This window comes from Hemitrygon akajei, chromosome 6 (assembly GCF_048418815.1).
Source record: "Hemitrygon akajei chromosome 6, sHemAka1.3, whole genome shotgun sequence".
Classification (NCBI taxonomy): domain Eukaryota; kingdom Metazoa; phylum Chordata; class Chondrichthyes; order Myliobatiformes; family Dasyatidae; genus Hemitrygon; species Hemitrygon akajei.
In genome coordinates, this window is record NC_133129.1 from 99676717 (window position 1) to 99690692 (window position 13976).

Genomic DNA, 13976 nt, shown 5'->3' on the forward strand with positions numbered 1-13976 from the left:
AGGCACACCAACCACAGACAGCAGTACACTGACCAGCACATCAACTACAGTGACCAGTACACCGACCAGCACATCGACCACGGAGACCAGTACACCGACCAGCACATCCACCACAGAGACCACTACACCAACCAGCACATCCACCACAGAGACCAGTACACCGACCAGCACATCCACCACAGAGACCAGTACACCGATCAGCACATCCACCACAGAGACTAGTACACCGACCAGCACATCCACCACAGAGACCAGTACACCGATCAGCACATCCACCACAGAGACCAGTACACCGACCAGCACATCCACCACAGAGACCAGTACACCGATCAGCACATCCACCACTGAGACCAGTACACCGACCAGCACATCCACCACAGAGACCAGTACACCGATCAGCACATCCACCACAGAGACCAGTACACCGACCAGCACATCAACCACAGTGACCAGTACACTGACCAGCACATCGACCACAGTGACCAGTACACCAACCAGCACATCCACCACAGAGACCAGTACACTGACCAGTACATCCACCACAGAGACCAGTGCACTGACCAGCACATCGACCACAGAGACCAGTACACTGACCAGTACATCCACTACAGAGACCAGTACACCGACCAGCACATCAACCACAGTGACCAGTACACCGACCAGCACATCGACCACAGTGACCAGTACACCGACCAGCACATCGACCACGGAGACCAGTACACCGACCAGCACATCCACCACAGAGACCAGTACACCGATCAGCACATCCACCACAGAGACTAGTACACCGACCAGCACATCCACCACAGAGACCAGTACACCGATCAGCACATCCACCACAGAGACCAGTACACCGACCAGCACATCCACCACAGAGACCAGTACACCGATCAGCACATCCACCACAGAGACCAGTACACCGATCAGCACATCCACCACAGAGACCAGTACACCGACCAGCACATCAACCACAGTGACCAGTACACTGACCAGCACATCGACCACAGAGACCAGTACACCGACCAGCACATCGACCACAGTGACCAGAACACCGACCATCACATCGATCACAGTGACCAGTACACCAACCAGCACATCGACCACAGAGACCAGTACACCGACCAGCACATCGACCACAGTGACCAGTACACCGACCAGCACATCGACCACAGAGACCAGTACACCAACCAGCACATCGACCACAGTGACCAGTACATCGACCACTGTGACTAGTACACTGACCAGCACATCGACTACTGAGTCAAGTACACTGACCAGTACATCTACCACACTGTCTAGTATACCGACCACAGAGAGCAGTATACCGACCACAGTCACCACTACACCGACAGGCACACCAACCACAGACAGCAGTACACTGACCAGCACATCAACTACAGTGACCAGTACACCGACCAGCACATCGACCACGGAGACCAGTACACCGACCAGCACATCCACCACAGAGACCACTACACCAACCAGCACATCCACCACAGAGACCAGTACACCGACCAGCACATCCACCACAGAGACCAGTACACCGATCAGCACATCCACCACAGAGACTAGTACACCGACCAGCACATCCACCACAGAGACCAGTACACCGATCAGCACATCCACCACAGAGACCAGTACACCGACCAGCACATCCACCACAGAGACCAGTACACCGATCAGCACATCCACCACTGAGACCAGTACACCGACCAGCACATCCACCACAGAGACCAGTACACCGATCAGCACATCCACCACAGAGACCAGTACACCGACCAGCACATCAACCACAGTGACCAGTACACTGACCAGCACATCGACCACAGTGACCAGTACACCAACCAGCACATCCACCACAGAGACCAGTACACTGACCAGTACATCCACCACAGAGACCAGTGCACTGACCAGCACATCGACCACAGAGACCAGTACACTGACCAGTACATCCACTACAGAGACCAGTACACCGACCAGCACATCAACCACAGTGACCAGTACACCGACCAGCACATCGACCACAGTGACCAGTACACCGACCAGCACATCGACCATGGAGACCAGTACACCGACCAGCACATCGACCATGGAGACCAGTACACCGACCATCACATCGACCACAGAGACCAGTACATCGCCCACAGAGACCAGTACACCAACCAGTACATTGACCACAGAGACCAGTACACAGACCAGTACATCTACCACAGAGCCCAGTACACTGACCAGCACTTCGACCACAGAGACCAGTACACCGACCACATTATGTACCACACAGTCCAGCACATTGACCACTGTGACCAGTACAGTGAACAGCATCTCAACCACTGTGACCCCCATACCTACCACAGAATCCATTATATCAACCACATTGTGCACATATCCTACCATATCACTGAGCGCAACGATCAGCATGAGTCCAGTGACCTGTACGATGATCTGTATTCCAATCACACAGTCCTCCACACCGGCCAGTGCACCCACCACATTCTTCAGCACATTGTGCACTACACTAGGCTTTATGTCCAGTTCAGCCGCCAGTGTGTCTCCCACGGTGACCAACCCATCAACAATAATCAGTACACCAACCAAACTCATCTCCACCGGCACATCAACAACAGTGACCAGTACACAATCCTCAGAGACCAGTTCACTGCACGCAGTGTCCAGCACACTGACCACAGAGTCCAGCACTCCGATCACAGGGTCCAGTTCATCGACCACAGAGTCCAGCTCACCAACAACAGAGACCAGCACACAGACCACAGAGTCCAGCTCATCGACCACACAGACTATACAGTCCAGTACATTGACCACAAAGTCCAGCACACCGAGTACAGAGTCCAGCTCACCGACCACACCGTCAACCACATCCGTTACAACTGCTCAGACCACTGTACGTCCCACCACAACTAAAAGACCAGGTAATTGTTGATACTGTTACTTAGTTTGCTCATGTCGCTGCAAACAGTCTGATTTGTGCATCATCCTGTCCTGAATTATAGAACTTTCTCCATATGCTAACTGACCACTGGATGTTTTCAATATCTCTGGTGTTATTTATTAGTTACAAACCATCCTGCTGTGTTACGTCATTAGTTAAACCTGAATATGGACAACCAAATATTGGTGGCAAAATATGCAACATCAAGATTACAAAGGAGTCCAATAATGAAGGGTTACAGTAGGATTTCATTTACTTATATATTGGCTGAGAACTAGAATAATGAGTTTAAACCAGGCCAGTAAGTGGTGTTGCGTTTTGGGAGCTCTAATGTCTGTGCAAAGTAGATGATTAATGGCAGGACACTTAATGATGTATAATTGGATCTGATCCTGGAATCCATGTCCATAGCTTCATGAAAGTGGCCAAGCAAGTAGAAAGGGTGTTCGGGAGTACCTCATGCTTGCCGTAATTCATCAGGGCACTCGGCATAAGAATCTGGAGAAATGTAGCAACACTATAAAACTTTGGTTAAGCCACACTTGGAGTCTAGTATGCAAATCTAGACACCCCATCATGGAAATGATGGAAAGGGCACAGAAGAGGTTTCCCAGAATGTTGCCTGAATTTAAGGGCATGAGTTATAAGCAGAGGTTGGATAAACTTAGATCATCAGAGAGTGTGGGAAACCAAGTAGGTTTATAGAATCAATTAGAGTAGACTGTCAGAGGGCAGAGGTGTCAAGTACATGTATTTAAGCTGATAGAGGGAAAGTTCAAAGGACCAGGACAAGTCTTTTTACACAGAAAGTGGGAGGTGTGTGGAGGGGTTGACCTGGGGCGGTGCTAGAACCAGATGATATTGACGTTTAAGAGGCTTTTAGATTGGCACAGAATATGCAGGGAATAGAGGAATAGGGATCATGTGCAGGCAGACGAGATTTACTTTGGCATCATGCTTGACAGAGACATTGTAAGACAAAAGGTTTGTTCCTGTGTTGTACTGTTCTATGTTCTATATAAAATAGAACTGTAAAGGTTGTAGACAGCATTAGCTAACGTTTGGATTAAACTCCAACAGATTTTACTAGATTTCCATCACCTTCACTTTTCCTTCAATTTTAATCTCATATTGCAGTTAGTGAAGTACACCCAGCAGTATGTTTATTATAAACAAGAGAAAGTCTGTGGGTTCTGGAAAACCAAAGCAACATGCATAAAATGCAAGAGGAACTCAGCATCTACGGAAATGAATGAACAGTGAATGTCCAAATCTTAAATATACATGTGTTATATTTTCTAACTTCAAAACATTAAACTAATTCAAAGGAAGACATGTTACTCTGAAATGTGGGTCTAACTTCGAGTTTACTTTAAGCAAGATGTGCGCTCATCACATGGTAGCATTGTGACATTTGCAATTCATATATTTATACACATAACCACAATGAATTATATAAATAACAAAGAATGCTTGATTAAAGAATATATATTATACAAGATTGCTGAACTATTACTGAAATATTAAATACACAACAATGAGGTCCCAGCACTGACCACTGGTACAACACTGATGAAAGACCTCAAGTTAGAATATCACCCCTCTGCCACTATCCTATGTTTCCATCACTAAACCAATTTTGAATTCAGTCCATCAGCCCTCTGTGGATCCCATGTGCCTTAATTTTATGTGCCTTCTCTACTCTGAGAGACATTGTTGAACTTCCTACTTATGTCCATGTAGGTGCCATCCAATACCATGAGAGACCTTGTTGAATGCCTTACTAACATTCATAGATATATCCTACCCTCATCAATCATATTCATCACCTGTTCTAAAATGTAATCAAGTTTGTAAGACATGACCTCCCCTGCACCAAGCATTGTTGACTGTCCCTAGTAAGTCTGCTTTTCCAGATGTGAGTAGTTCCTCATATTCATACTTTAACCACTAACATTTTTATTTTTAAATCATTCCTTATTCTTCAAAGTTATTGAATTGTTTTGCACACCACAGGAAATCCCTAATACATGTAAGTGTATATGGGGAATAAAGTTGATCCTTTATCTTAATATTGTTGTCTAGTGATCTAGGGCTTACCGACCAATCATTTATGGTACAAACTGGTAACACATAAATTCAGATGGAAATTATGGTGGTCCCAAGCTATCTCATATATTCCAAAATCTGAAAATATCCGAAAGGTGAAACACTTCCAGCCACAAGCGTTTCGAAGAAGCAGAAGTTGAGCTGTACTTCCATTTTGTCTTTTGACTAAATTGACAACATATCCCATCATGAAAGGTTCCTTTCCATCCTTATCTTTCTCCCTCACAGGAACATATTGGTCCTGAATTCTGACCAGTCGGCCTTTAAATGAATCTTACATCCAAGCCCATCTCAATCACTTTCCCCAGTTTTGTACCTCCACCTCCCCCCCCCATACAAAGTCCATAACTATCCTTATACATAACTATCTGAAAACCTATGGAGTTAGATCACAATTCCCAAATGCTCTCTCATGGAAACTCTAATTGCCTGGTCAAGGTAATTTACGAAATCATTGTCCAACATGGCTCCTTCTCTGAATAGATTACCCAAAAAACTGTATTAAAAACTACTAAATGCATCAACAAATTCAGTCCCACCTAATCTTCTGGTAGTAGGGAAGTGTCTGTCAATATGGAAAAAAAATTATAGTCACCTACAACAACTACCCTGTTGTGTTCCACCTACCCATCATCTACCAACCTCTCTGTTCCATTATCTCCCACTGGGTATTGGGGAGCCTAGAGTATAATTCTATCTGAGAGATTGCTTCTTTCTTATTCCTGAACTCCTCCTATATTACTTCACTAGATGAGCCTAAGTGCCACTGTGATGTTCTCCCTGCTCACTGGAACAACTCCACCTTATTTACACCCTTCTCTATTGCACCTGAAACATCTGAGTCCTGCAATGTTGAACTGCTAGTTCTGCCCCTCTCTCAGTGAAATTTCTATAATGGCCATAACATCTTAGTTCCATCTACTGATCTAGGCCCTAATTGATCTGCCAAATCCTGTAATACTCCATGTAGTGAAATAAATACACCTGAGCCCATCAGCATGGAATGACATCTGTCCATAGATGCTGTCTCACCTGTTGAGTTTCTCCAGCATTTTGTGAGTGTTACTCCGGATTTCCAGCATCTGCAGAATCTTTTGTATCTATATTCATTAAACTTTTATTTCTCTTTTTCCTTTTAAATTTGCTTGACCTAATCTCACCTTCTCCTCAATCCCTTCATATTCTGATCCTATTATTCTGGTTTCCACCCTACCACACATGTTTAAACACTCACTAGAAGTTCTAACAAATCTCCTTGCAAGGATATTGCTCTCCTTTCAATTTAGGTGCAACTCATCCTTTCTGTACTGGTCCCTGCTTCCCTGTGCTTGGGTGATGGGGTGTAGATATGGCACTAACAAAGGATGTATAAGATACTCCTTCCCTCCCCCAGCCTGCAGGTCACACTCGGACACGGTATAGTGTCTGCTTAGCCCCCTCCTCTCCCCCCACCTGACCAGGGTCACATGAAGCCATGGAAGCAGGTGGTGGATGTATATATTGTCACTGGAGAGAGTCCAGAGGAGGTTATTACCTGAGGGGTTGTCCATTCACAACGGAGTCTGTGGTGTGAATTGAACCTGGGTCCCTGGTACTGTAAAGCTTTGTGCTAATCACTACACTACCATGCCGTCAGCCATTGTGTGTGAACTTTGGACCTTCTGTATGATTGAATATTGCTGCAAAGAAGACTGGTGCATAACATTAGATTAAAGATAGATTGATGCATCTGTTCAGGTGCAGTACAGTTTTCTGTCTGTAGGAAGAACTTGTAATGTGAGCTTAATCCAAAAAAATGCCTATATAAAACTCGTGATCTATTTATATAGAAAAAAATCCATGCCAGAATGGAGGGATCTGGGATGATGATGACGATGAATGTGATTGCCCCGATCCCTATGAAGGAACCTATTGTGAACGTATAGATGATGAAATTGAAGTTGGTGAGTATGTTGTGAGTTTGGTGCTGTTGTTTTGACTGTCCTGCTGTCTCTTGCTATACAGACCATACGAAGATCAACCTGCCTCCATCCTGAAGCCCAGTAAATGAAAGAACAGTTTCTAACTCTACTCTGCTCCTACGTAGAAGTGTTATTGATTATTGAATCATGTTATATGATGTAATTTCAACCTGGTGTTAAATACAGTTGGGTGATATGGATGCAGAGAGCAGAACTCTGGGAAATCCATTAGAACAAAATTAATACATGTAACTTCTGTGAGCATATTACATGTAAGGAGGATCCTGGTGAATCTGAATGACATCTATTGTACATTCAGTAGAAGAAGAGTAGGCAACTTGGCAACTAACATCATGGCTCTGTGCTATTTCTCTGATTCCCCAAGTCTCTTCATATTAAAAATGTTATCAATTTCTGGGAATCCACACTCTCCAGAGCCCCTTACTTGAACATACCCAGTGGCTGAGCCTTGATCGGTCCTTCTGTAATGAACGCAAAGTTTCATTATCCACTGGGTGAGGAATGTTCTGGGTTGTGGAGTGGAGATACATGCTACCAAGGAAGATGTAAGAAGCTCCTTCCCTCCGCTACCTTGCTGGTCAACCTTAGCCACAGTGTAGCAACTGCTTGGCACCCCCTCCCCGAACAGGGTCAAGTAAAGCTGTGGGAGCAGGTGGTGGATGGGTGTATGAGAAGATGGTGCAATCACATCCTGGTTATGTGACCACTGACACTGGGCAGACAATTTCTGATAACGGTTCAGGTAACCCATCTTGTCAAGACACTGGCCAGAAGAAGGCAATAGCAAACCATTTCTGTAGAAAAAAATTGCCAGGAACAATCATGGTCGAGGATAAATCATGATCGCCCATGCCATACATAATGATGATGATGATGAGGAAAGTTCACCTTACTTCTCTTCTGAATGGCCAACTTTGTTGCTTTTTTTAAAATTTTGACTATGGGTTTTAGATGAACAGGGAACACATTAACTCAGTATCCACCTGACCAACCTCCTTAAGAATTTTATACCTTACAGTGAGGTCACCTTTAATTTATCTAAATTGCAGAACAAAATTACTTAGTTTGCCTGATCATAAACATGGGAAAATCTGTATGTGCTGGAAGTCCAAAGCAACACACACAAAACACTGGAGGAACTCAGACGGTCAGGCAGTATTTATGGAAATGGATGGACAGCTATGGGTCAAGACTCTTCTTCAGCACTGGAAAGGAAGAGGCAAGACACCAGAATTGAAAGCTTTGGTGGGGAGGGGAAGGGGATAGCTAGAAGTTGACAGGTGAAGCCAGATGTGTAGAAAAGATCAAGGACTGGAGAGGAAGGAATCTGATAGGAGAGGGATGTGGCTATCTCTTCAACCAAGTCATATGCCAATCCAGAAATCAGTTGGGTGAACCTCTGCTGCACTCTGTTTGATGGAAGAGCAGAAGTACACCCTTCCTTTGGGAGGAAGACAACATTCCAGATGCAATTTCTTCTGGAATATACAACTGGAGCAAGGGTTATTTATTCAAATCCTCTTGCAATGAAGTCCTTCTTAATATTTGTCTTTCCAATTGCTTGCTTTATCTATTTACATGTTGAAAACTAACCAATGTTTCAACTAAACAATGTCAGAGCACAAAAAAATGCCAGACCACAGAAACTGCAACCTGATAATCTTCCACCAAGCAGAACTGTTATTTTTAACACTATTCCTTCAGACCCTTCCCCAGTTCGATAAGTGATTCAAGAACTGCCTGTAACCTGTAGTTACAGGTTACCCTAATGACTCTGAGGCTGTCATGAGACCATCCTTCAGGAGGGTAAACCCATCGAAAGCATCCAGCACAGGTGAGGCACCTGGCCGAGTATTAAAGATCTGTGCTGATCAACTGGCTGGTGTGTTCACTGAGATATTTAACCTCTTGCTTCATCAGTCAGAGGTACTCACCTGCTTCAATTATACCGGTGCCTAAGAAGAGCGTGGTAAGCTGCCTCAATGACTATCGTCCAGTAGCACTTACATCCACAGTGATGAAGTGTTTTGAGAGGTTGGTGATGAAACATCAATTCTGCTGAGAAGTGACTGGGATCCACTCCAGTTTGCCTACTGACACAACAGGTCCACAGCAGATGCCAGCTCATTGGCTCTTCACTCAACCCCGGATCACCTGGACTGCAAAGATGCACAAATCAGGATGCTATTTACAACTACAGCTCAACATTCAATACCATCATCCCCTCAAAATGAATCAATAAGCTTCAAGACCTGGGCCGCAATATCTCTTTGATTTCCTGACTGGCAGAGCTCAGAGAGTTCAGATTGGCAACAACATCTCCTCTACGATCTCCATCAGTGCAGGTGTATCACAAGGCTGTGTGCTTAGCCCCCTGCTCCACTCACTGTACACTTATGACTGTGTGGCTAAGCACTGCTCCAGCTTTGAGCAGCACTCAGTTGGAGATTGGAGATCAGAAGCCTAAGAGGACGTAGTTCACTCATGTTCCCCAATTGAGCATTTGGAATTGATTAGCAAGAACAAATTAAAGTAAGTCAGGGCAAGCGGAGTGGGCATTGTCAGAGCAGCCAATTTTGGAGTGGCAAGTTAGAGTGGAGATTTTGAGGCTATTGTTCTTCGAGGTTTCAGTCAGAGAAGGCAAAAAAGTTGCATTTAGAGTTTTTTCTCCCCTCCCTCACAGTTTATTATTTTTCCTTTTGTATATTTGCCAGAGGTCATGGTCCATGTTGGTACATAGGCAGGAAGTGTGTCGAGGTTCTGCAAAGTGAGTTCAGGGAGTTAAGTGCTACGTTAAAGGGCAGGACCTCCAGAGTTGTGATCTCAGGATTGCTACCCATGCTAGTAAGGCCAGCAATAGGAAGATTATACAGTTTACTATGTGGCTAAGGGTGTGCAGTGAACACTTTGCCACTAGTAATCACAATACCATTTGTTTCAAAGTAAATATTCAAAAAGATAGGTTGGTCTGTGGGTAGAGGTTCTAAATTGGAGAAAGCCCAATTTTGACTTTTTCAGAAGTGATCTGGCAAGTGTGGATTGTGGCAGACTGTTTTCTGGCAAAGATATGTTTGAAAAAGCTGGGGGGGGGAAGTTTCCTTCAAAAGTGAACATTTTGAGAGTACAAAGCTTGTATGTGTTCATCAGAATAATTAGTAAAGATAACAGGTGTAGGGAACCTCGATTTTCAAGAGATTTTGAGGTCTTGGTTGAAAAAAAGAGGAGGTGCATGGCAGATATAAGCAGGTAGGAACAAATGAGATGCTTATGGAGTATAAGAAATGCAAGAGAACCCTTAAGAAAGAAATGAGGAGGGTCAGAACAAGGCATGAAGTTGCTCTAGCAGACAAGCTGAAGGAGAACTCTAAGGAATTCTACAGATATGTTAAGAGCAGACGGACTGCAAGGGACAAAATTTGTCCTCTGGAAGATTAGAAAGGTAATCCATGTGTGGAGATAAAAGAGATGGGGATCTTAAATGGAATTTTTTGCATCTCCATTTCCTCAGGAGATGGATACAGAGTTTATAGAAGGGAGGCAGAGTGGCATTAACTTAATGCAACCCATGCAGATTGCAGAGGAGGAGGGGTTTGCTGTCCTGATGCAAATTAGGGTAAATAAATCCCCAGGGCCTGACAAGGTGCCTCTTTGGACCCTGGGAGATGCAAATGCAGAAATTACTGGGGCCCTCGCAAAGATATTTAAATCATCCTTGGCGACAGGTGATTGGTGGATAGATTGAGGATTGGTGAATAGCCGATGTTCTTCCACTGTTTACAAAAGGCTCTAAGAATAAGCCAGGAAATTGAAGGCTGGTGAGCCTGACATCAGTACTGGGAAAGTTATTGGAAGGTATTCTAAGTGACCGGATATACAAATACATGGATAATCAGCTTGGCTTTGTGTGTCATAGGTCATTTCTAACCAATCATACAGAGCTTTTTCAGGAAGCTATAAGGAAAGTGGATAAAGTCAAGCCAGTGGATGTTGTCTGCATGGACTTTAGCAAGACATTTGACAAAGTCCCGCATGGAAGGTTGATTAAGAAGGTTCAGTTGCTCAGCATTCAAGATGAGGCAGTAAATTGAATTAGACGTTGGCTTTGTGGGAGAAGACAGAGTTGTAGTAGATGATTCTTTGACATCTACAGTTGTTTTATTAGGAACTACAGCCAAGTCGACGCTTCTCTCACCTCACTCACCAAGTCACCTACCTCATGAATCACCTGGTCTGCTACTGCCATCAGGGAGTTTTCAAGGAGCTCGAGACACTTCACTACCACTCCTATTCTCTGCCATACAAACCCCTCTGGAAGTTAGAGGCAGATGCATTTGACATGGTCACTGTACTCTCCCAGTGAGGACTGAATGGGAAGATACAACGTTGTGCAGGTTCAACACTACACCACACTGCTATGAACTAGGAGACAACCAGCTATTCACCAAGCCCTTCCTGATCTGGACTGACCACCAGAACCTCATATCCATACAGCAGATCCACAAACTGGACCTTCTTCTTCAAACAATTCAACTTCACCACCTCCTCCCAACCCATTTCCCAGTTGAAATGGAGACCGATTCTCTCACCCCATCATCCCATCCTACAGATCCTTACACTGATCATCTGGAATCTTGAGAGCCAGTCCCTACAGCATGAGCCTGACCCAGCCAGCACACCTGACAATGTATCTGCTGGCGGCTGTGTACTCTGTGCACTCCAGTGGGCCCACTACTCGGCCCTCTCCAGCCATCAACACTCATGATGGACTCCAGATTTTCTGCAATGCCAGCTCTGGTGGCCCATCATGATTAGTTTGCTGCTGCCTGCCCTCAGTGCACCAGTCCAACTCCTCCAACCAGCGGCTCTCTGGACTCCTGCGGTCCCTACCGGGCACTCGACATCCATGGCCATGGATCGTCATGGGTTTGCTACTTCCCAATGGGGTAACGGTGATTGTAAGAGTGGCGGAGCAGTTTTCCAAGGTGGCCCACTTCATTGCTCTCCCCAAGCTTCAATCAACCACTGAGAGAACGGACTTGGTTCTGCAACATGTTGTTCACCTCCACGGCTTTCCTCAGGACGTTGTATCAGACCAGGGCACGTAATTCGTCTCCTGCTTCTGTCGTGCCACTGCTCATCCTCCACATTTCAGTGAGTGTGTCCTCTGGCCATCATCCACAGACCAACGGACAGTCAGAAAGAGCAAATCAGCAAGTGGTACAAGGGTCCTTTTAGACTTATTCACGCAAATATCTCCCAGCCTACACATCCAGGCACCTCCCTGTCGTCACCCAGCTAACAGGATCTACCTGCTGCTCATTCTAGACTCATCACCTGCGGCCTATTTAACCCCAGTGCTCATCCATAGTCTTTGTTCACTCATCGAACCGACCAGCCTCAACCTGATGCTCCGAGCTTAGACTCCCCCTGCCTAAAGTTTACCCGGTTGTCTATTGTTCAGTTTCTTCACTCACTCGTTTTGTGGCCTCTTGTGGCTTGTTATTTTGCAATCTATTGGTAAAGTTATTGCTCACTGGTAAATCACCTCTGCTTTTCTGCTTTAGGGTCAAGCCTCTTCGACATTTCCTAACACTGCAGATTTCCTGCAACTTTTGTATTTGTATCTCACAGTTTCAGTCAGTTTGATTTTTGTTTCTCTCTCCTCTGCTCTCTGTCTGTAACTCCTCAACAGATCAGCTGTGATGAACAAACTTACTTCCCTCTTTCTCACTCAACACCACTCTGGAACTTCCGTTGCTTCTTGATCTCCAACACATCACAGACATTCCCCTTCTTCTTCTCTTTCCTGCAACTCAAAACACAACTGGTTTCTAAATGCTCCCAGTTCTGGAGAGAGTGTATTTATCTAAAATGTGAAGTCCAGTTCTCAATCCGCAGATACTGCTTTCTATTTTTATTTTCGATTGATAACATAAACAGTCAAATGTATTGAACTGGTTGACTCTCTTGTCCAGCACTGTAGTAATAAAAAATGTTATCTCAGGACAATATCGTCCAATTTCCTCAACAATGTCCCAACAGAATTCTCCACATGGCATTCCCCTCTATGCATCTGATATGGAAATTGAAGCCCAAGGTTAAGGGTTTCTCACACCAAGAAACAGTCGTGATCAACTGTCACTTAGCACCAAACAGCAGAAGGCAATCGGGCACATCATCCTGTAGCTGTTCTTTGAAACATGTTTCCCATTTATCCTTTCAAAATCTCTTAACGCTGCAAACATTCATTCTTCCAAGTATACCACTTCTCAAAGTCACTCCTGAATCTGCCAGCACCTCTCTTACCGCAGTCATTTCAGCAACATAATCAGGTTTAATATCACCAGTACGTCATGAAATTTGCTGTTAAGTGGCAGCAGTACATTGCAATAGATAATAACTGTGAATTACAGTGAACGTAAATACATACAAATATTTAAATTAAATAATTAGTGCAAAAAAATAGTGAGGTTGTGTTCACTGGATCAATGTCCTTTCAGAAATCGGAAGGCTGAGGGGAAGAAGCTGTGTGCCTTCAAGCTCCTGTATCTCCTTCCTCATGGCAGCAATGAGAAGAAGGCATGTCCTGGGTGATGGGGGTCCTTAATTTCCAGTTCATTGCAAGCTACTGTGTCAAAAGAATTTATCCCCTATTTAATCTTGGCTGATGTGTGATTGATTAAATTGTAACTTCATTTACAGATGAAGTTGAAGCCAGTGTTGATGTCACACTCAGGATAACGAATCAGAATTTTTCAGCAGAGCTGGAGAACGAGAGCTCACCAGAATACAAAAACTTCTCGAAAGACTTTGCAAATCAGGTAAGTCAAGTGCCATCCCTCCTGTATTTACTGTGCTCCCAATGGTAACATGTATCAGCTTAAGATTACTTCCTTGCTTTCACAATCATTCCCACCATGTATTAAAGTTATTTGATT

At 44.6% G+C, this 13976-nt stretch overlaps 1 protein-coding gene across 1 annotated transcript in view; it reads left to right on the forward strand.

The window, feature by feature from the left end:
* Positions 1–2406: 2406 nt before the first annotated feature.
* LOC140729348 (mucin-17-like) overlaps positions 2407–13976 on the forward strand; it is a 52856-nt gene continuing 41286 nt past the window's right edge. The window contains exons 1-3 of the mRNA XM_073048998.1: positions 2407–2927; positions 6886–6999; positions 13741–13859. Of these exons, the coding sequence (XP_072905099.1) occupies positions 2417–2927; positions 6886–6999; positions 13741–13859 (744 nt within the window). The 5' untranslated portion in view covers positions 2407–2416. The remainder of the gene's footprint in view (positions 2928–6885; positions 7000–13740; positions 13860–13976) is intronic.